We start from the raw sequence: 20,987 nt of genomic DNA on the forward strand, positions 1-20,987 counted from the left end.
GGGCAAAGGGGCCCTTAGAGCTGCAGAGCTTGGAGCAGACCAGGCCACAGCCCCCAGCAGTGTGGATCAGGGCAGAGCCTGCACCCTTTAGGGCTAGGCGGTCTCTTAGTCCCTTCCCCAGGCTTCACATCTCCCTGGTGTTGCTGCTCACTCCCTGCTGTTGAAGTGACCTCTGCCCACAAGCACGTTCACGTGTGCACGTGTGTACTGTTTTATAGTCAGAAGGATAGCACATGTATGTGTTCATGTCTGTGCACACGTGCTTACACTTAGGCTTGTTCTCAGTGGGAATCCACATGAAATGCATGTGGACATGGGACACTAGGGCCCTGGGGACCTGAGGAGGCCTGGGCACCAGAGTTGGCCGGGGAGGACTTGGGCACACTCGTGAGCCCTCGACCTGCCCTCCCAACCCCAAAGCCTGCACCTAGGTAGCCCAGACCCATAGCCTGGTTCCCAAGAGGTCTCACAAAAGGCTGGAGAGGCAAGGTTTCTTTCTTCCCCCTTTGCAGTTTTCTTTCTGGCCTCTCTCCACCAAGCGATGGTGAGGACTGACAGCATCTGCACTTACGGCCTTCTCAGGCACGATCCAGACTGCTCATCCACCCTCAGTGCACAGGCAGCGCAGATCCCTGGAGGGAGCAAGCTGGGGTGGACAAGGAGTGGCCTCGGTGCATTTTTATCAGTGGTTCTTAACCCTGGCTGTTCATAAGAACCCCAGGAAATTACTGCTACTCGGGTCCACGCAGGCCAGTTCATCCAGTGTCTCTGGGGCAAGGGGCTCCGGCTTCAGTATTTACCCAAGCTTCCTAAGTGTTTCTTCGGTGCAGCCAGCCTGGAGGACCTCTAATGCAACCGCGAGATACTGAAACAATTCTGTGCTGGTTTAGGGATAGTTACACGTGCACCCGTGTAGTAGAAAGTATAAAGATGTGCAATGGAAAGAAATGAAATTCAGGAAAGTGGTTGTTTCTGGACACAGGAAGCAGGGTAGGGATGTGGGGAGGGGTCAGATGCATTCTCTGTAATGTTCCATTTCTTAAGCAGAGTGGTGGGGACATATTTTGTACTGTTTGTTTGCTTGAAATAGTTCATCATAGGTTCATAGGGGGAAAAAAGGGCATAGATTTTGCAGTCATACAGACCTGGGTTTTAAGTTCACTTCTGCCACTTACTAGCTGTGTGACTGGGACAGGGACTTCACCTCTCTGAGCTTGTTAATCATCTGTAAAACAGGGCTTCCAGGGCTGTGTGATCGCCCCTGAAGTTCTAACACTTCTTCCCGGGTCCCAGCCTGAATGAGATCAAACTGGGACAATCACAGCTCCCTGTCAACCCCAGTCAGGAGCAGGTTGCAAATTGCCCCAGCCCTCACACCTCTCTGGCACATAAGGATGGCACCAACTTCTCAGGCAGGAGGCCCCAGAGGCAGGTGTCAGCACAAAACAAATCCCTTCCTTATAGGCTTCTTTTGCTGGGAACTGGGGGAGGGAGACTCCAGGGGAAGGCAGTCTGGCCCCGTCCAGTTCTGCTGCCAGATGCCTCTGCAGCCTTTCAGCTGGGGGGGTAGAGCCGGGCAGGATTTAGGGGTACAGCTCTGAGAAGGTAACATACGAAGAGATCTTTCCCTAAGGATGTCAGGAGGCAACGAGGAGGGAGAAGCCAGTTACCACACCATGAATGCTTGGGGCTGGAGGGTGAGTGGCTGGGAAGGATTCCACGTCCCACAGCCCTGTGGGCCCTCTCATAGGGACACAGGTCTGGGGGCTGGGCATGGTCATGCGGACTCTGGAGCAACCAGACAGCCTGTCGCCTCAAGGATAGGAGCCTGGGGAGGCCCCAGGGCAGGCAGGGTGTCTGTCTGCACGCGTTTGCATGCTCACACACCACACACACCCATGTGCATGCTTGAGGCCTGGCTATAGAGCAGGGAAAGGGACTCAGACACTGCTCTCACTGGACAAGCTTAAAACACAATGTGGCTCATTTTTATTTTATCTCAGAAAAACACATTCCCTTTAGAAGGAAAGGCAGTTAGGGCCTCTAACTGGGCAGCTCCGAGCTCCCCGCGCACATGCTCATGGCCTGCCAGCCCGGACCTCTCTCCTGGGGCCTGAGCTCATGTTCTGGCACTGCTCCGTTACAGCTCTCTGTCCTTGAGCTTTGTCACCCCAAGAGATGGCCCTGGGACTGACAAGTACATGGCAGCAGGAGAGGACTGCCTGGGACTCCCTGGGCAGAGATTCTGGTGCCAGGTTAGCAGCAGGACTGGCAACAGACCCAGCAGCCAGGGAAGGAAAGATAATAAAATAAAAGGGATTTCTTCACACTTACATCTTCTCCTGGAAAAAAACTGTCAAATACCACATCTGGGCCCAGTAGCTCCTGAACCCCAGGAGTCTAGGGAGGGTGACGTGTGCACAGCTGAGGGCCTGTGGGAGCCACTCCCCAGCCGCAGGGCCAGGCCAGTCTGCTGTGCCACAGCTGCTCTGTGGAGACAAGGTGGCATCTCTAGATGCTCTGGAATAGGGGACTGGGCCCTGCCCAGCCAAGATGCTGCTGGAGCTGTGGCCCGGCCTGGTGCAGGTGCTCACAGCATGAAACATCTGCTTCCTTGGACCCCAGCCCTTGTTGCTGGGCCTCATGCTGCTCCAGCCTGGGGCTCTCTCCTCTCAGTCCAAAGTGGGAACCGGCGCCCACAGGCTCTGCCGGCACACCCATTATCTTCTCCCAACGGGGCTGGTCCAGCCAACCAGGAAGATAAAGATTTCCTTTACTTCAGAAGGGGCAAACTCCATGGACCATCAGGACACTCCTGCTCCATCCTGGGCCAGGGGGTCCTCTAGGCCAGGGGACTCTGGGCACACGTCCTTGAGCTCGTGGCCAAGGAGCTCCACGTCAGAGAGACCCGTGTCCCTGTGGGACTCATGGGCACTCCCTCCACTGACCAGTCCCAGGGCGTAGCCATTGGGCCGCCGCTCAGGATGGGGAGCACTGCCATTGGCCCACACCCCTGGGGGGTGGCCATTGAGGCGGAGGCTGACCTGCTCTCCGTCACTGCCATGAGCTGCCAAGGTCCGGGCACTGGTGCCTGCTGCCTTGAAGGGTTCTCGCTGCCGCAGGACGTGGCTGCGGATGATCTTGCGGAAGGTCTGGCGGAACTCACGGATGCGGTAGGCATAGATGAAGGGATTCACAACGGAATTGGTGTGGGAGAGGATGATAGCCAGGTACATGAGCCAGAGAGGGGCGTGGCTGCACTCCGGGCAGAAGAAGGTGAAACAGTTGATGATGTGTAGGGGCAGCCAGCAGAGGGCGAAGAGCCCCACGATGATGGCCAGCGACTTGGCCGCGTGGACCTCCTTCTGCAGCGTGGACCGAGTGCGCTCCCCAGGCAGCGGCTGGCTCTCCATCTGCTTCAGCTGTCGTCGGGCTGCCAGGAAGATCCGCAAGTAGACACCCAGCATGAGCAGCAGGGGCACCAGTACACAAGCAAAAAAGTTGTAATATACCATGTAGTTCATGGGCACCACGTCCTCGAAGAGACAGGCCACTTGGCCGTCCCCGCAGCCCTGCGAGTGGTTTTTGCCCTCCTTCGGCTGACCGCAGTTGTTCCAGCCCAGCATGGGAGTCAGGCCGATGGCAAATGACAGCACCCAGCAGATGGCAATGATGCCTTTGGCCCTTGTGCCAGTCACCAAGCCATTGTACCTGAGGAGAAGAGACCAGGGTCAGAGATCTGAGAAACCAGGGTTAGGAAGGGCCAAGAGTTGAGAGACACAGAGAGTGGACCCAGCTCCCCCATTTACTGGCTGTAAAGTCTCGGACCAGTTGCTTCCTGCCTCCTCGGCCCTGTAACTTCTTGCGTTAAGTGGAGGTGGGAAGCCTGGCCTTTCTCGCAAGCTTCTGGGAGGTAACGGAAGAGTAGGCACCCTAGAGGTGGAAACCACTGTAAAAACGCCCAGATGATCATTAAATAGTTTTAGGAGTAGTCCTGGGACTTAAATAGTTTGGTTTGAGGGGGGAGAAAAGTATCACCTTCATGTTGGTTGATCTTTGTTGATGCTACAACATGTTTCCCTTCAGAGAGAGGGACGGGTCTGGGGGGTAGAACCAGCCAGATCAGACCTTCAGGCCTATCAGGCCTCATACTCCACGCCCTGCTCTTCCTCATTTGACCTGGGGTCTCAAGAGAGGTAGCACAAGGAGGTCTGGGAGGGGTGGAGGTCTCAAGCCAAGTGAGATACCATTGCTTCCCTCCAAATCCGCCCACAACCCTTTGGAGAAAAATGAGATAATGACATCTTAACATTTATATGGCGATCTTTTTTTTTTTTTTTTTTTGAGACAGAGTCTTGCTTTGTTGTCCAGGCTAGAGTGAGTGCCGTGGCGTCAGTCTAGCTCACAGCAACCTCAAACTCCTGGGCTCAAGCGATCCTACTGCCTCAGCCTCCCGAGTAGCTGGGACTACAGGCATGTGCCACCATGCCCGGCTAATTTTATATATATATCAGTTGGCCAATTAATTTCTTTCTATTTATAGTAGAGACGGGGTCTTGCTCTTGCTCAGGCTGGTTTTGAACTCCTGACCTCGAGCAATCCGCCCACCTCGGCCTCCCAGAGAGCTAGGATTACAGGCGTGAGCCACCGCGCCCGGCCTTATATGGCGATCTTAACATTCAAGAGGAAATACTTGGATGAGGTACTAAGGTCCAGAGCACAGTAATCTGCCTCGGATCACTTGGTATTCCGGAGAACCTGCTGATTTCCAGTCCCAGATTCTAGGGGAGCCTTGATTTGCCAGCCAGAAAGCAGACCTAAGCCCCACAGGAAAGGTGGCATAGACTTTATAAAAGAATGGACAATCAGGCTGGGTGATATGGCTCACACCTGTAATCCTGGCACTCTGATGAGAGGTGGGAGGATCACTTGAGCTCAGGAGTTTGAAACCAGCCTGAGCAAGAACAAGACCGTGTCTCTAAAAAAATAGAAAACTTAGCCATGCATCGTGGTAGGTGCCTGTAGTCCCAGCTAGTTGGGAGGCTAAGGCAAGAGGATGGCTTGAGCCCAGGAGTTTGAGGTGGCAGTGAGCTAAGATGACACCACTGCACTCTACCCAGGGTGACAGAGTGAGACTCTGTCTCAAAAAAAAAAAAAAAAAAAAAAAAACAATAAAAAAAAGTCTCAGGAAGGTATCCTCGATGATCATTGAGGGATGACCTTCTGTTTAACAGTTTTGATTCTGTCAAGACCATACTACCCTCCCCCCTACCTGGTGGAAACTCTACTATCCTTCAAAGTCGGGCTGGAGATTTTCTTGGAGAAGTTCCCTACCCAAGCACAGCAAATCGCTACTCATCCGGGTCCCTTGAGGGCAGGACTTTCCTGCATCCATCTCTTCATTGCCAGCTCTGAGATAGGGACACATGGTAGGTGCCAAGGAAAAATGTGCTCGACTTAATTCAGGGTTAGAAACATTCACAGAAATGATCTGGTCCATGGGGGGCAAATACAGGTGCCTACAGGTAACATCTGCAAGAGGCAGGGTGGTGGGGTGCTTATGCAGTCTGCACTGCCATGCAAAATACACCCCCACTGTTACTAGGTCTCAGGAGGGGCTGGAGACTTTCTGACTTTCTGCGTAAAGTTTCCCAAGATTTAACTTTCGTCAAGTAATTCAAATTAAGGGAAAAAAAATCCTGGTGGCTTCTGACCTCTTATCTAGTCTACCCCTCTCATTTTACAGGTAGGGAAGCTGAGGCCCAAGGACAGGAACGGACTTGCCATGGACATCCCAGGAGCCCAGAGGCAACTCGGACCAAGGTAAGTCCGTCCTTCTGAATCTCTTAGATCAACTCTGAATCCATACAGTAACCATGCAGGCCCATGCGCAGGGGCTCCTTATCTGCACCCAGCAGGGGCGTGGCCATCAGCAACAGGACCTCAGCAGGAGGAGGGTCACAGACTTGCCCATTTCTGCCAAGCACCAGAGAGCTGCCACTGCCCTGCCTCCTGTCCTGCAGCCACAAACATGAAGTCGCAGACCTTTTTTATTCCCCCATTAATACTTAACATACCATTTACTCTGTGCCAGGCACCAATTTTAGTGCTCTACAAAGAGTAATTTATATAATCCTCATTGAATGGGAGGCTATATTGATTTTGATATCTTTCCTGAGAAAAGCATATCCCTGCCTGTGTTCTGGACCTGGTGCGTTTCTATAAACAGGTCTTCTGAAACTTTTTTTCTGATCCTCAGTTCCCTCTTTTGTAAAACAGGTTTGAGTCCCGGATCTGTCAGCACTGCCCCCTAAGGGCAGAATGTAGAACCAATGGGTGGAATTACAGGGAGGCGGATTGCAGCTCAGGGTAGGTAAGAACTTTCCAGCTGAGCTGATCACAGGAGAAATGGGCTGCCCTTAACAGTAGTGAGCTTCCTGTTGTCTGAAGCAATCAAGCAGAAGCAAGCAGCCACAGGGCAGTACAGAGCTGCCTGGGCCCTGGGGCCACCTGCTTTGCTGGTTTTCAGATTGTTCTACAGCAGCACTTTCCTCCCCACCTTCCTAGGGAGTCACAGAGGCGGAGCGCTGGGGAAGAGAAGGGGCTTCATACGTGTTTATTGAATCAGTGAGTGGTGGGGACACCAGGGCCCAGCCTGAGGCTTCCAGGAACACAACATGGAAATCCCTGATCTGTCCAGTTGTCTACTTGGACAGACGACAGAACCCCACAAGGAGAGTCGCCACTGCACTCTGCACACACAGCCCCACACAAATGTTAACAGCACTTGCCTGTACCTGCAAAGAACATCTCTGTACGGGTTCCCACCACTGCCCTCATGGAGGGAATGGCATGGAGGAAGGGGCTGGGGGGACAACTTGCCCCTATTCTATACTCCTGTTCCTATTGAATGTTTAGCGCATGCAAGTATTATTTATATTTTTAAAAGTACAAATAGATTAATTTTGTTATTCAAAAGAAAGCCACTTAGGCTGAGAGCCGTAGTGCCCAGGGGCCTGGAACAGCATCAGGGCCCAAATGGAACCATGGCAGAGCCTCTGCTAGGCCCAGCAGCATCCCCTGGGCCACTTCTGTGACTAACATGGTCCCATCTTGGCCTCCCAGACCCCAGACATAGACCTTCCCGCTGGAAGAGGTGCCAAAGCCATTAGCATGACATTTTGCCGTTCCAGGAAGCCCAGGGTCGTCAGAGGATGCCAGTGCCAGGTCTGCTGCCCACCCTCTCTGGGGGTGCCCTCTGGATCCCTGCATCCTCTAGCTGCCCTGTCCTGGGGCATCCCCGTTACTCACATTGGGGCTCACCCTGTGGTCCAAGAATATGCCTGTGATCCTAGGTGGGAATCTATGTGCTTTTGTGCCACACGGAGGAGAAGGTGGGGCTTTCCTAACTTGTCCAAAGGAGTCTTAAAGAGCCACTGACCCACAGGGGAAACCCAAACTCCTTCCCCTGGCACGGCAGGCCTGAGTCAGCCTCCACCCTCCCTGCCCACTCTCTTCATCTCTTTCTGTCACTCAGCAGCCAGGTCACCTCTCCCTGGCCTAATGCCCACGTGCTCATTCTGTCCTTAGGGCCATTTCCCAGGCTTTGTCCCCTCCTGACACACCTGCCCCAATGCACATGCCATGAAGATCCTGCCTATCCTGCAGGACCCATCAGGTGTCACCTCTTCCAGGGGGCCCTCTCTCCCAGTCCTGCCCTCCTTAGAAGTAGGGTCGATTCACCACATATGACTTCTGCCTTGGCACCAGCTGCTACCCTGCACCTTGGCCTGTTCCTCAACGAGTGAGGGCACCCACTGGGGCTGCCTGGAGAAGCAGGAGACAGTGGTGCAACATCCCCTGGGATAAGCAGCTGCGTCTCTTGTTCTGAGTCTTCTGTCCTCTGGGGACACAAAGAGCCACATCTCCGCCTCTGGCCCGGCTTTTCTCACGGACTTACTTGACTGGGCCCCGCCCCAGCCAGACACGTTCCCTGCACTTGGGAAAGTGTAGATAGATTTTTCTAGAATGGAATTCTTTAGAAAAATGTAATGGTGAGGGGTACAACCCTGGGGTTCGGCATCCAGGGTATTGATCAGAGACTCGACCTCAGAGTAGCCAGTGATCTTTCTCAGTGGAGCAGGAAACAGTGTAGCGGAGGCTGCACTCCCAGCTGTGACGGGGACAGAGGAGGGGCGGGAGGAGAGGGAGCCCGAGCCAGGCATGGACTCCAAGTCCCCCCTCACACCCAGCTTGCTCTCAGGAGCCCCCGCATGGACACGCCCACGTACCCAGCAGCCCGGGGCCTCAAGGAATAGGAGAGTGAAGGGACCAAAGGGCCAGGAACAGCGTGAAGGGCTCTGGGATCCATCCACATCAGGAGATGCTCCTGTGTCCTTCCCTGGCTCTGGCTTCCCTACGAGTAACAGGGGGGTCATAACACCCGCCTGGCCACATGGGCAGGAGATCAAAGGAGGCACTGTGCTAACAACCTTTGCAACTGTGAAGCTCTGCCCACAGGGGAGAGAGAAAACCCCCAGTATCCTCCCATCGGCTCCCTGTGGAGGAGACTGGCCTGAGCCTTCCAGAGCCTCACCAAGCACAGCTCAAACAGCCCATGGTCTGGATGGAACTGAGGTCCAGCTCCCAAAGGTTGTGGAAGTCAGGATGCAGATGGGTAGGGGAGGGGGCTGGGGGACAGCTCCATGGCTTCAAGCCTCTAGCAGCTCAAGAAACATCTGGGTCCCTACCCCATCTGCCCCACCAACCTTCTCAGGGTCCTCATCACTGTCATCAACTCACCGGGTCCTCATGACACCTTTGTGAGCTCAGAGAGACAGAGAGACTTATCCCATTTTATAGATGAGGAAATGGGCCCAGAGAGGGGCAGCTGGCTTTCCATAGCCACACAGCACATCCCATCCTCCTACATCAGGGATCCTGACTCTCAGAAAACCAAGAGGGGGCTCGGCATGGTGGCCGAGGCCTATAATCCTAGCACTCTGGGAGGTCAAGGCAGGAGGATCACTTGAGGTCAGGAGTTTGAGACCAGCCTGAGAAAGAGTGATACTCTGTCTCTACTAAAAATAGAAAAATTAGCCAGGCAACTAAAAATAGAAGAAAAAAAAAATTAGCCGGGTGTGGTGGCACAGCCTATAGTTCCAGCTACTCGGGAGGCTGAGGCAGGAGGATCACTTGAGCCCGGGAGTTTTGAGGTTGCTATGAGCTAGGCTGATGCCACAGCACCCTAGCCTAGGAAACACAGCAAAACTCAGTCTCAAAAAAAAAAAAGAAAAGAAAAGAAAACCAAGAAAGAAAGGTAAAGACAAAGAAAAAAGAGGTGAGGTTCCTTAAATTGAGAACAGCAACCCTGATCCCTCCCTAGAAAGCTGCTCCTTTTGAATCAGAGAAGAAAGTGAAAGTGAGGCCTCTGCTTCCCCACGAGATGTTCCCACCTGCCCCCACCAGTGTCTGGGCTCCACCTGGGCCCTTAAAGTGGACTCTGGGCCTCTGTGTTCCGAGCTGTCACTGACACACCTAGACTCTGCTCTGCTCCCCTAGAGCAAGGGGGATGGAGGCTTGGGGACACAGGCTGTACCTGGAGTTAGACAACCTCTAATTCAGCCCCCGTAGGGCCAGCCAGGGTCCCCTTCTCCTTTGACAAGGGTTCTAGGCGCTCTCGGGGATACAGACATCCACAGGGCAGCGTGAAGCCCCAGCCCTCCCCTTCTTGCGAGCAGCTTAGTGTGGGTGCCTGCCTCCCCCTTAGAGCCCAGAAGATAGACACAATGGCTACTTGGTGCAGGTTCTGGGACCACTCCTCAGCAACTGAAGTCACAGTGGGTGGCAGGCCACATTCCTTCCCAAGCCTACTCTCAGCTCTGCTACCAACTCTTTGTGTGGCCCTGAGACAGCTGGCTTCCTTCTCTGAGCCTCATTTTTCCATCCAGAAGATGAGAGGAAATGACCTCTGAGGGGCCCCTTGGGTGTGATGCTCTAAGTTTCCATTTGCTCATTGAACCCAGTGCTCCTCTCTGCTGGGTCACCCTCAGCCTGGAGTGGGGCTGCTGGGGCCACCTGTTTGGGAGAATCCACCATGGGGAAAGCTACCCCAATCCTTGAGAGGTGCCACCTTGAGCCTTGTCCACGGCCTCAGGGCCCGCAACCACCCAGCCATGGAACCTGGCTCCGCGGTGGAGGGCTAGGAGACGGGGCAGGAGGCCCCTGGGCTTCCCAGGGGAGAGATGCACTTTCTAGCCTCATCTGTGCCCTGGGTAGGTGGAGGCCATACCAAGTAAACTCAGCCTCCGGGAAAATCTTCATTTACACAATACTTGGCTATAGTCACTTCATGAAAGATTCACCATAAAAACCCCCTTCAATAGGCAGCCTCTGTGCACACAGCCTGCCTCCAAGACCATGAGTCCTTGGTGACCTAAGGAGCAACAGAATTTGCATATAGGTCCAAGTGACTCACTGTGGCATTTGGCCAAGTCACTTCCCCTCTGTGGGTCATTTTCCTAATGTGCACACTGTAAGGCCCGCCCAGAGGCGCTGGGGGAAGGCGGGCACTGGGCAGGCGTCTGCTCTGAGGTCCTGTGGTTTCTCGCAGTTCCCACCCACTCTGGCATCATGCAGGCAGTTTTGCTCTTGTATGTGAAGAATGGCCCAGATGCGCTGCCCTCTCAGCCCGATGCCACGCTCATCTGTCAGCAGCCGGAGCACAGCTGGCCGCAGGCAGCCCAGGGTAGCCTGGGGTGGGGCAGGGCTCCCTGCCAGTGGGATCCATCCGATCAGCACGAGCGCTGGCCGCGTGCCAGCCCCGGGCAGCCCCTGCTCAGCCCCAAGGCCCTGTCCTCAGCTCCCCATGCTGACACGGCAGACCAGGCCCTGACCCTGGGCTCACCCCAGCCCCAGACACAGACCAGAGCCTGGCACAGGCAGCCTCTGCACGGACGTAAGCCCCGGCCCACTCACCGCAGGGGGATGCGGATGGCGATGTAGCGGTCAATGGCGATGGCCAGGAGGCTGAAGATGGAGCTCTGTGTGAGGACCAGGACAAAGCAGGCGATGAACAGGCAGCCGTGGCAGGCCGCGCAGAAACCGGTGCTGATAGTGATGGCGAAGGGGATGGCGAGCACGCCCACTGCGATGTCGGCCACCGCCAGCGACACCACGAAGTAGTTGGTGACATTCTGCAGGTTGCTGTTGATCCACACGGCCCAGCACACCAGCACGTTGCCCAGGATGGCCAGCACAGCAATGGCCAGCTCTACCATGATGTATATCCAGGAGCCCATGGTGGGCATGGCCACAGACCGGCAGGCTCAGCAAGGACGCGGGCCGGGCCAGCTCACGGTCCATAGCTGCAGCCCGGCCACCCGGCCGCCCACCTGGCCCAGGCCCCCAAGCCCCTTCCTGCCAGGGGGCTCTCCAGGGGCGTTTTCACAGACGACTCTGAGTCTCCCAAAACCAAGCCCTCTCCAGGGGCTCCAATGGTGGCGCCATGGCTCAGCCGGCTTCAGGGTTCCTGAGCACCTGCAAAGGGAGAGCCCGGTAAGAAGCTGAACCACCTGGAGCGGGTGGGCCCAGCGGAAGGCTCCCCACCCCCACCCCATGCCCACCTGACCCCTGGAGGACCCTACTGCTTCAGATCCCACCCACCTGCAGGCTGGGCATCAGCCCGAGGATGATACCCACCCCTTTCCCTGCCTAGTCTGCTATGGTCACTGCCGGGAGGCAGGAGAGTCAGGATTCTGACTCCCACTGCAGAGGACATGGGCCCAGAGAAGTCCCTGAGCAAAGCTGTTTCCCTTGGCCCAGCGGGATTCCTGCCAAGACCCTCACGCAAACCCCTCCCAAGCAGGCAGCCCCTTCTCCCAGGGCCTGCAGGATGAGTGCAAGAGGGACCCATGTGAACAGGGCATGGCCAGGCCCCTGCCAAGAGTCTGGGTCACCCCAGCACTGTCCGAGCCTCCCTGCATTCCCCAACCCTGGACTCAGGATGAGGATCAGCCGCAGTCTCTGTTTGCTTTCTAGGGCAGCAGAGGGTCTCTGCATCAGACGCTCACATTGGCTCCCCATGCTCACCTCTCAAACCTCCCGTGGCAGCCTGGCCCAGTCTCCTGGGTCCTGCACTCCCTGCCAGCCCCACGACTCTCCCTCTCTCCTGGAAAGGCCCCTCACCTCTCGGGCTCTCTCAGTCCCACCCACCTTCTCTCACCGGGCCAGCTTCTTAGCCCCCTATCCCGCTCCACCCACCACGGGCTCTCCTGGGACATACCCGTGCCCACCTAAGAACTGCCCAGTTACAGGACAGGCCGGAGGCCCCTGGAGCTCTGGTCCGCAGGGATCTAGGGAGCCGCCTGTTCCTGTCTTCCACTGCCAGCAGAGGGTAAGTCCTCTCACGCTGCTCCCGGCCCGCTGCCTCCAGGTGGCCGTGCCAGCCAGCTGCACATCAGGGCGGGACCGGCGCAGCAGCAGCTGCTCTGAGGGAGCCGCCCTGCCCCCGCTCTCCTCCCACCTGCTCCTCTGCCTGGCTGACACAGGAGTGACTGACTCGAGTTTGCTGCAGGGCAGCGAGCAGGTGCTAAGCCAGGACTCACTGGGGGACTGTGGGCAAGAATGTTTTTCCTTTCTGGGCCTCAGTTTCCTCATTGATACAGTGATGTGGTTGGACCCCAGATGACCTTAGGGGCCATTTTAGCTCCCACTCATGATTCTATGAGAAGGAAATAAACAGATTTGAAATGGTTCCCCCAGAGTCAAAAAACATGTCACATGGCTGGGCACAGTAGCTCACGCCTGTGATCCTAGCACTCTGGGAGGCCAAGGCGGGTGGATCGCTCGAGGTCAGGAGTTCGAAACCAGCCTGAGCAAGAGCGAGACCCCGTCTCTAGTAAAAATAGAAAGAAATTAATTGGCCAACTAAAAATATATAGAAAAAATTAGCCGGGCATGGTGGCGCATGCCTGTAGTCCCAGCTACTCGGGAGGCTGAGGCAGAAGGATTGCTTGAGCCCAGGAGTTTGAGGTTGCTGTGAGCTAGGCTGACGCCACGGCACTCACTCTAGCCTGGGCAGCAGAGTGAGACTCTGTCTCAAAAAAAAAAAAAAAAAAAAACATGTTACAGAAACAAAAGGAATTATTGACACCCCTCAGAATTAGAAGTCAGCCTCCCAGCAAGCCTTAGCCCAGCCCAAACCCTGTGTGCCCCTCTGAACTTGTGAAATAGTCTCAGTCCAAGCAACCTCTGCTCACTGAATTGCCTCTCTCTGAGAGCTAAGAGGCCCCCAAATCCACCTCCTTCCAGTCCTGAACCTTCATGGGCAGCAGCCATCGCCTTCCTGGAGACAAGAGGCCCGAGGCTGCCTTTCACGTGGGCTCAGGAAGCCACATCTTTCCTCCAGGATACAAGAGATTGAGCTGGACCAGCAAACTCAGAAGGCCACTCCTGGTCCCTAGCCATGTTCAAGGGTCAGCCCTACCACCCAGTCTACCAGGAAGTGACACAGGGCCAAAGTAATGAACCCCAAGTTTCCTTTTAACTCCGATGCTGCCAGTGCCTTGGATGGCTGGAGCTGGGATGTGCACGGGCTGCAGCCACACCTTTGGGGAGTCCCCTGTGCCCTACACGCCCTTTGCCCCCACTAGTAAGCTTGGTATGGAGCATCCGACACCTGCCAGGGAGCAGGAGGGAAGAGGAGGCCAGAGCCCCTGTGGAAACCGAGGGGTTCGAGCAGCCCGCGGCTGTTGGAGAGGACTGAGTGATACCGAGCCCCCGCTTTGCACGGAGCGGTTGACAGCTAGCCGCTCGCAAAGAGTGTCCCTGGCAGACACAGGCCAGACCAAGTCTCCTGGTGCCTTTCCCAACCACACAGAAGGCACATGGTTGCCCCTCGGTGCTCCTGGCCTGTAGCCCAGAGCAGCATTCACCAGGGGCCCGCCCAACAGGCCCCCATGTAACAGGTACTGGTGGAGCCAACGCCAGACCCAGCCTGCCCCCACCCAGGTGCTGGCCTGTGGCCTCCCAGGCCGGCACCCACAGCAGCAGAAGCAGCCCACTGTCCAGTCAAGCCCAGCGATGCCTCCAGGAGACACCTCTACCCAAGGGGTACTGCCTCTAAACACCAGAGCCTCCTGGCGAGAAGGCAACAACCACCTGACATCCTCTGGGCCCTCTCTATCGGAATCTGCGATGAAGGATGCCAGGACCTTCTGCCAATCTGACCAGCCCAGGCTAGAAGGCTGACACTGTCCCAGACCATCCTCCAGATTCAAGGGTCCTGCTAGGGCAGACACAGCAGGACATACCACGTTTCTGCCAACGTGAGGCAGCCCTGGGGGCTGGCCTGACTACACCAGCCAGGATGCCTGGCTCGGAAGAAGCCTGATCCAGGCCTCTCTTCGGCAAGGCTCTCCCAGCAGCCCTGGGTGCCTGCCTGCATACCCCTAGTTCTTAGGGTCCCCCTGCTGAACAGCACTGGATGCTGACACCCTTCCTGCCTACACTAAAGCCACCTTCCTGCTGTCCACCTGTCTCACTGAGTACAAGAGACCCTCCTGCCAGGCCTGCCTTGTATAGGGCTAAAGACACACCCAAGGATCCCGCTGCCAGGGTCTGCACGGGTGACCTCATTGCACATCCTGCTCCCTCTCCGCCCCTTCCCCCGGCATACCTACAGGCTCTCCCAGCTGCTGCTGCTCCTCAGGCAACCTGGTTACCTGCCAAACCAGAATCCACTCGCTGCTGTCCCCCACCCTCACCCCCAGCCCAAGCAAAGCAGATCGGTGGAGCCAGAGGCACCCCTGGAGCAGGCAGAGGAGGGACGAGGCTGGGAGCACCTCCTGCTGGAGGAGTCTGCAGGGGAATGAGCTACCCAGATATAGGCTGGCAGATCGGCCCGGGGCTTGGGGCACCCTGCCTTATAGCCTTTGCTTGATTTCTGTGGTACAAATGCTCCCACTGTGACAGATTTCAAGCTACTAATGTGTCATTGATGGAACTGGGAAGCAATACACAAAGTCAGCTGGCATCGGGTGCCAGTCACCACTAAGCCACCAAACCCTAGGCTCTCTGAGAGGCTACCTGCCTAGATACCAGGACACCACACCAGACCCTCCAGAATAGCTTGTGCATCCTGCTCAGGAGCTTAGGGAGTGACAGTCATCCGTGATCTCGCTGGCCCCATGACCCCCTTTTACAGACGAGGAAGCTGCGGCCCAAAGAGGCAAGGTGACCACTCTCAGCCTCACCAAGAGCCATGAAGGGTGGCGTAGGCCTGGGGGATGCCCGCAGAAAGCACAGTAGCAGGAGGGCTTCCAGGGCCATCTGGCCCCTCGAAGCTTCCCTCCCTTCCGAAGCCTCCCAGTGACAGGAGGGTCGGAGGCCCGGGAGGGGGTGGGGGCAGGGCCAGGATCTGGCAATTTCCTATCCCTCTCTGTTGGCTCTGTGTATCTAATTAATCCTTGAGTCATCTGTTGCTAGCTGGGAGGGGAAATTAAGTATTAATTGTGATTGTCCCTTGTTGGGGACAGGGCAGAGGGCAGACGCTGTCCCATATAAACTGGGGACACATGCTGTGGAACATGCACGATAAGCCTTGAAAGAACAATCATGTAGGGTTCCTAGCAGTCAGACTCAAAACTGCCACTTCTTCCTGCCTTCCTCCTCACCTCCCCCCCAACCCCGGCACTTTAATTAAAACTCCATTTAATCAAAACCCACACATCTACTGGTCCACTTCTTCTGGCTCCTCGTACGTCAGATTAGCAAGGCTGCCTGTACACATGCCCAGATGGTGGCTGAGACCCCCCAGAGCCTGCTGGACGGAGGTGTCCACTGGCTTCCGGGTAGTGCCCTGCACCCCTGCTCCGGGAGCGGCCGTGGACAACACACAGGGCACCGTGCAGGGACTCAGACCCGTCGAAGCCACACCACGCCTGTTCCCGGGCACCAGAATCCCAGCCTTAGAATCCTCCTGCTACTTTCTCTCTTTTTTCTTTTTCTTTTCTTTTTTGAGACAGAGTCTTGCTCTGTTGCCCAGACTACTAGAGCACAGAGGCATCATCGTAGCTCACTGCAGCCTCGAACTCCCGGGCTCGAGCTACTTCTTCCGAGTAGCTGGGACTACGGGTGTGTGCCACCAGCTAATTTTTCTACTTTTTGTAAAGACAGGGGTCTTGCTATTGCTCAGGCTGGTTCCCTAACTCTTGGCCTCGAGCAATCCTCCCACCTCAGCTTCCTTGAATGAGCCAGCATGCCTGGCCAAAATACTGCTACTTTCTAATAGGAAACATTTACCCAGCACCTACTCCATGCCAGGCAGCATCCCAACTGCTGGACCACAGGGAGCTCTGTGTCCTCTGCTGCTGTGCCCGGCCCTATCTGGGCCCCAATCCTATGGCAGGGGCTCCTCGGAGGAAAGAGCCCAGGAGTTTCAGGTACCTACTGTCACTCCTGTCTCCAGGACCTCAGCTCACACTTCAGGTAAGCTGCAAACCACAATGACAAAGCACAGGAGGAAAATTAAGGCTAAGAAAGATAAGCAACGGTATAAAATATGGAGATTAATTCATCCCTGAAGAAGGAAAGGTACTAGAGCAATCCAATAGTGATTCTTAAAGACATTAGGACCTTTGAAGAGATAAAGAAAGGAATAGCATTTATAAACAACAATGAGAACTTAGGGACCAACTGACAGAAAAGAAACAAGTACAGGTGGATATAAACAAGAAATAATACTGATATAAAATCCAGACATGACGAGCAGGGACTGAAGAACACAAGGGATGTGATGGCCTTCGTGCATGCACCTAGTGGAAGAGGCAGTTGGGGATTTGCGGACGGCACTGAGGAATTCTCACAGAAACCTCACGAAGAGACAACGTGTACGTGGTAACAGCCGAGAGGCACGGAAGGTAGATCAGGAAGCACCAGTGTGTGTCCCCCAGGAGCTCAGCAGGAGCGGGGAGCAGCAGCTGGATGGCATGCATGCCCTCAGCTGGCTCTGCCTGGACTGGTGTTTGGGGTAGCCTGGGCAGGCCTGGGCACAAGCCTTGCAGGACACCAGGCCCCTGGGCCCCACCGAGTCCCTCCCAGCTCATCAGCAGCAGGTGCCTTCGGTGCTGCCTGGAGGTGAGTGACCACAAGCGCTGGCTCCTCTTCCCCCCCTGCTCCAGGGCTGCGCAGCGGCTCCGTGTCAGGCGCAGGCTGAGCCCAGTACCCAGACGCACCTGGCGGTGCCCCTGCCCCCACCGTCCGGGTCATGCGGCTGCCACTCTCTGCTCCTGGGGGCAGGATGTGGGCAGGAATGGGGCAGAGAACCAGCTCCTTGCAGCTGGAGGCGGGGGTACTCAGCAGCCTCCCATCAGCCCCACATCACCAGCCCTGGGGCCGCCTCCGCCTCCCACCACCACCACCCCGGCCCGCAGGGTCTGCCGCAGCTCCCTGCTCCCCACCAGGGCCGGCGTGGGCCCTGCCAGCCCCACGAGTCCAGGCCAGATGCCAGAGGCCCCCAGTCCTCCCCACCTGAGGTGGCTACTCACCCGCTCACATTTGTCTGCACCTGACAGCCCCCTCCAAGGGGCCAGACCTCGCCAGAGGTGCTGGGGGCCGCTCCTGCTCCAGCACATGCTCCCTGGGAGCTGAGCAAGAGGCCCCCTCTGCACACGGCTCCTCGCGCAGACACAGGCTGCGGCGAGATGGCATCACGTGAAAGGCTCAGAACCTGCACCTCCCCCAGATGCCGGATGACGGGTTCTATGCTGCCTGAAGAGGGGACATGGGGAGTTTCTAGATGGCCTTGAGAACAGGGCCCGGGTGGGACGCTGGCAGGAGGCTTGCAGGGGCGGCGCTAGGTGCAGGGCCCCAGGGGCGCCTCTAAGGGCAGCTGTGCTGAGGGTGGGAGGGACCCACTGCTGGGGTCCATGGGGCACAGGTGTGACAATGCAGCCTTGGAGACTGAAGGGAGGTGGGGATCTGGGCCATCGTGGGCACCAAGTGCATCCCCACCCCCGCCCCCATTGGCTCTGGCTTTGCAGAGGCCAGAGGGACCGGAGGTGAATCCCTGCAACAAACGGGCAGACACCTGCAGCCCAGACACCAGAGGAGACAGCTAAGTGGCACCCCTGCCGCTGCCCAGCCAGCCCAGGCAGCTTCTCCTCCAGGTGACAGCAGCTGCCAAAGACCTGAGCAGCAGAGTAGCACACCTGCAGGGGTGGGAGCCATGGAGGGCAGCCCCAAGGCCTGTCAGAGGCCTAAGGTAGTTCTGGAAAGCGGAGTCCCGCCTTTCATGTGTCGGCCTGAAGGGCAGCTGCTCTCCTCTCCATCTGGACCCTGCTCAGCCTCTGGCAGGATCCCAAGCCTTCCAGCTGCAGGGACCCAGAGTCTTCCTCTCTGCCACCAAACTTCCCTTTCCCACCACCCCAAGCCCCAGACCCTGCCCAGGAGGGAGTAGTCCCTGGGGGCTCATCTCCGCATCCCAGCTCCATTCCCTTCCCCCACCAGGGACCGCCCTTAGGCCTGCAGCCCTCTGCTCCTTCACCTCCTCTGAGCAAGTCCCTAGGGCCAACCCCTCCCTTCGGCAGCCCCCAGCACCTCCTGGGGCCAGACCCTCCCCTGGGGGCTGGGGACCCTCCCTTTTGCCAACTTAGCACCTGACTGTGGTGGTCTCTGCTCCGCAGCATCCTGCCACGCACCAAACCCCTTCCCAGCCCACCCTTCCCACTTTGTGCACCCGCCGCCCTGCCCTCTGCTCTCACGCGCGTGCATCTCTCAGGGCCCGGTTTGAGCTGCACCAGCCAAGACAGACCCCACAGAGGCCGGCGGGATGGCAACTCCAGCTCTTCCGGGGCTAAGGAGCTTAGGCAGGTTACAGGGAGGCAGCAAGACCTACTTTGGGACTTCAGGTCACTGCTGAGAGCTACGAGGGCTGTGGTCCCACACACACAGCGGGTGCTGCCCACGCCCACAGGTCCCGGGCTGTGCGAGACGTGATGCCCTGAAGCCCGTGCTTGCTCCCAAGCCACTCCCGTTCACGTGTCCCTCTGCCAACAGCAGCCCCTCGTGGTGCCCCTGGCCCTTGAAACTAACACCCTTCCCCCAGGGTCCCCAGCTCGAGCACAGACCCCGACATGCCTCTGGTCTGTCCTTCCCTACCCTCCAGACAATGCCCGTCTCTCGTCCCCTCTCCACGCTAGGCGTCACCGGGATCATCGTCCTCGTTCTACACATGAGACAACGGATTCCTGGGAGAAGTGGCTTGCCAAGCGAGTGAGCGAGGAGGCAGGGCCAGAACCCAGGTTAGACCATCGAAATCACCCAGCCATTGGGCTTCCCTCGAGGCTGGCCACTGCCTTCTTAGGCTGTGGACTCCCGGGCGTGGGACCCAGGCTGTGCTCCGGAACCTACGCTTCCCAGGCCAGCACTGGGAGAAGCAACTTGCAAGCCCAGAGCGACCAGCCAGCCGGCCTGCCCAAAGTCTGCCTCCTGCCAGACTTGCCCCGGCCACCCCAGCCTCCTTGAGACTGAACAGGGAAGCCCACTCTGCCTGGAACATGGTCACACTGAGGGGACACAGATGGAGGGGTGCTGGCTGGGATCCACCTGAGAAACACTAGGACCCGGGAAAGCCCGAAAGGCGGAACAGTGAGGTGTTGACACCGTGGCCAGTGGACTGGCCTGAGAGGAGCCCCTGCCGGGTATCTGCTTGGACTTGGGGTGGGGGCTGCCCCCAGGCACGCCTCCCCACCCAAGGTCGCCAGGAGCAGCACAGCAGGGCCGCCAGGGCAGCCCCTGCCCCACAGCAGTCCCCCCTGCTGTGCTCCAGGGAGCTCTTTCCAGGGTTCTCGGGACAGGACACCCAGGGGCAGCCCTGGAGGTGGCATGAGGAGTCGCCAGGAGGGTGCAGAGTCTGGGAGTCTAGGGGAGCTGGGCGGCAGAGCAGAGGCAGCCTGAGCTCCGGGCTGAGGGGAGCCTGGGCCCTGTGGGCGCCGCGTCAGATGGGGAAGGAGAGCTGGCTAGAGCGGGCAGCCCTCACCCCAAGGGCCAAGAGAACACCTGCTCCTCTCCCGGGGTCCCAGCTCCCCGGCCCAGGTGCAGCCCTGGCTCTCTCCTTCCCATTGCACAGTCGGGGAAACTAAAGTCTCAGTGGGATCGCTGGGATCTCCGCTCCGCCGGCCGGCGGCCCTCCTCGAGCTCTTGGGCCGTCCTGCGCCAAATCCCTCGAGAGCCGCCACCATTCCCGCCGTTCCCACCTCTGCTGTGGCAGCCAGCCGGACGGTCCGAGACGCGCAGCCAGCCGCCTGTTCCCCGGCCTCTGCTGGGTCCCCTAAAGCCCAGTTCCCGCCAGACTCTCCTTTCTCACCGCGCCCCAGGCGCTCGCGTGCGGAGCCTCAGCTCCCGCCGCGCCCTCCGCGAGTGCCGGTCCGCACCTGGAGAAGTCCTCGCTCGCGCGGGGCCCGGATCTGCCCGCCCTCGGGCCGCGCCTCTGCGCCCCCAGCCCAGCCCCGGTCGGGGCGAGACGGAGGGTTCACCCGAGCGCGCAGGGCCGGTGCACGGCGCCCGGACGGACCGACGGTCGCTCCCCGCCCAGTGCCTGCGGGTCCGAACGCCTCCCCGCAGCCCCCGCCGCCGTGCACCTTCCGGCCCGTCTGGGGCGCCTCGGAGGGTCCGCACGCCGCCCCCCGGCTGGGCTTTCGGGGCGACCGAGCCTGAGCCGCCCTGCACAGGCCACTCCGCGGCCGCCACGGGCAGGGCTCGACCCGGACGCCGGTGCGCTCGCTCTCGGGCGGCGGGAGGAGGGGTGGGAGCGGGGGCGCCCGGAGGCGAGGGGACCCGACCTCCCGGCCCGGAGCCCAGACGGCCCCACGCCGCCTGGCCGCCCGCCCAGGACCCCCGGCACCCCGGGACCCCGGCTGACCTGCCCGCGGCTCGCGCGCCGGCTCCCGCTGTCTCGGCGTCGCTGGGGCTCCGGCTCCCGCCGCGCC

The 20,987-nt window shown here is 58.1% G+C and overlaps 1 protein-coding gene and 1 long non-coding RNA gene across 4 annotated transcripts in view; one reads left to right on the plus strand and one right to left on the minus strand.

Moving 5' to 3' along the window:
• Window positions 1-5,824, plus strand: part of LOC105862786 (uncharacterized) — a 38,172-nt gene extending 32,348 nt beyond the window's left edge. Inside the window, exon 3 of the long non-coding RNA XR_001150197.3 lies at window positions 5,747-5,824. This is a non-coding gene — a long non-coding RNA (uncharacterized LOC105862786). The remainder of the gene's footprint in view (window positions 1-5,746) is intronic.
• Window positions 1,973-20,987, minus strand: ADORA2A (adenosine A2a receptor). 3 transcript variants are annotated; one of them, XM_012749316.2, is made up of 3 exons: window positions 20,921-20,987; window positions 10,978-11,538; window positions 1,973-3,711 (listed from the first exon to the last, which is right to left on the minus strand). In XM_012749316.2, exons 2-3 carry the CDS (start codon window positions 11,307-11,309, stop codon window positions 2,805-2,807), a joined length of 1,239 nt encoding a protein of 412 aa, XP_012604770.1. In that variant the 5' UTR covers window positions 11,310-11,538; window positions 20,921-20,987; the 3' UTR covers window positions 1,973-2,804. The 3 variants fall into 3 exon arrangements, with proteins under 3 accessions (XP_012604770.1, XP_012604768.1, XP_012604767.1); XM_012749314.3 differs by lacking the exon at window positions 20,921-20,987 and adding an exon at window positions 17,547-17,732; XM_012749313.3 differs by lacking the exon at window positions 20,921-20,987 and adding an exon at window positions 12,294-12,424.

The sequence above is a fragment of the Microcebus murinus genome, chromosome 22 (genome assembly GCF_040939455.1).
Source record: "Microcebus murinus isolate Inina chromosome 22, M.murinus_Inina_mat1.0, whole genome shotgun sequence".
Lineage (NCBI taxonomy): Eukaryota > Metazoa > Chordata > Mammalia > Primates > Cheirogaleidae > Microcebus > Microcebus murinus.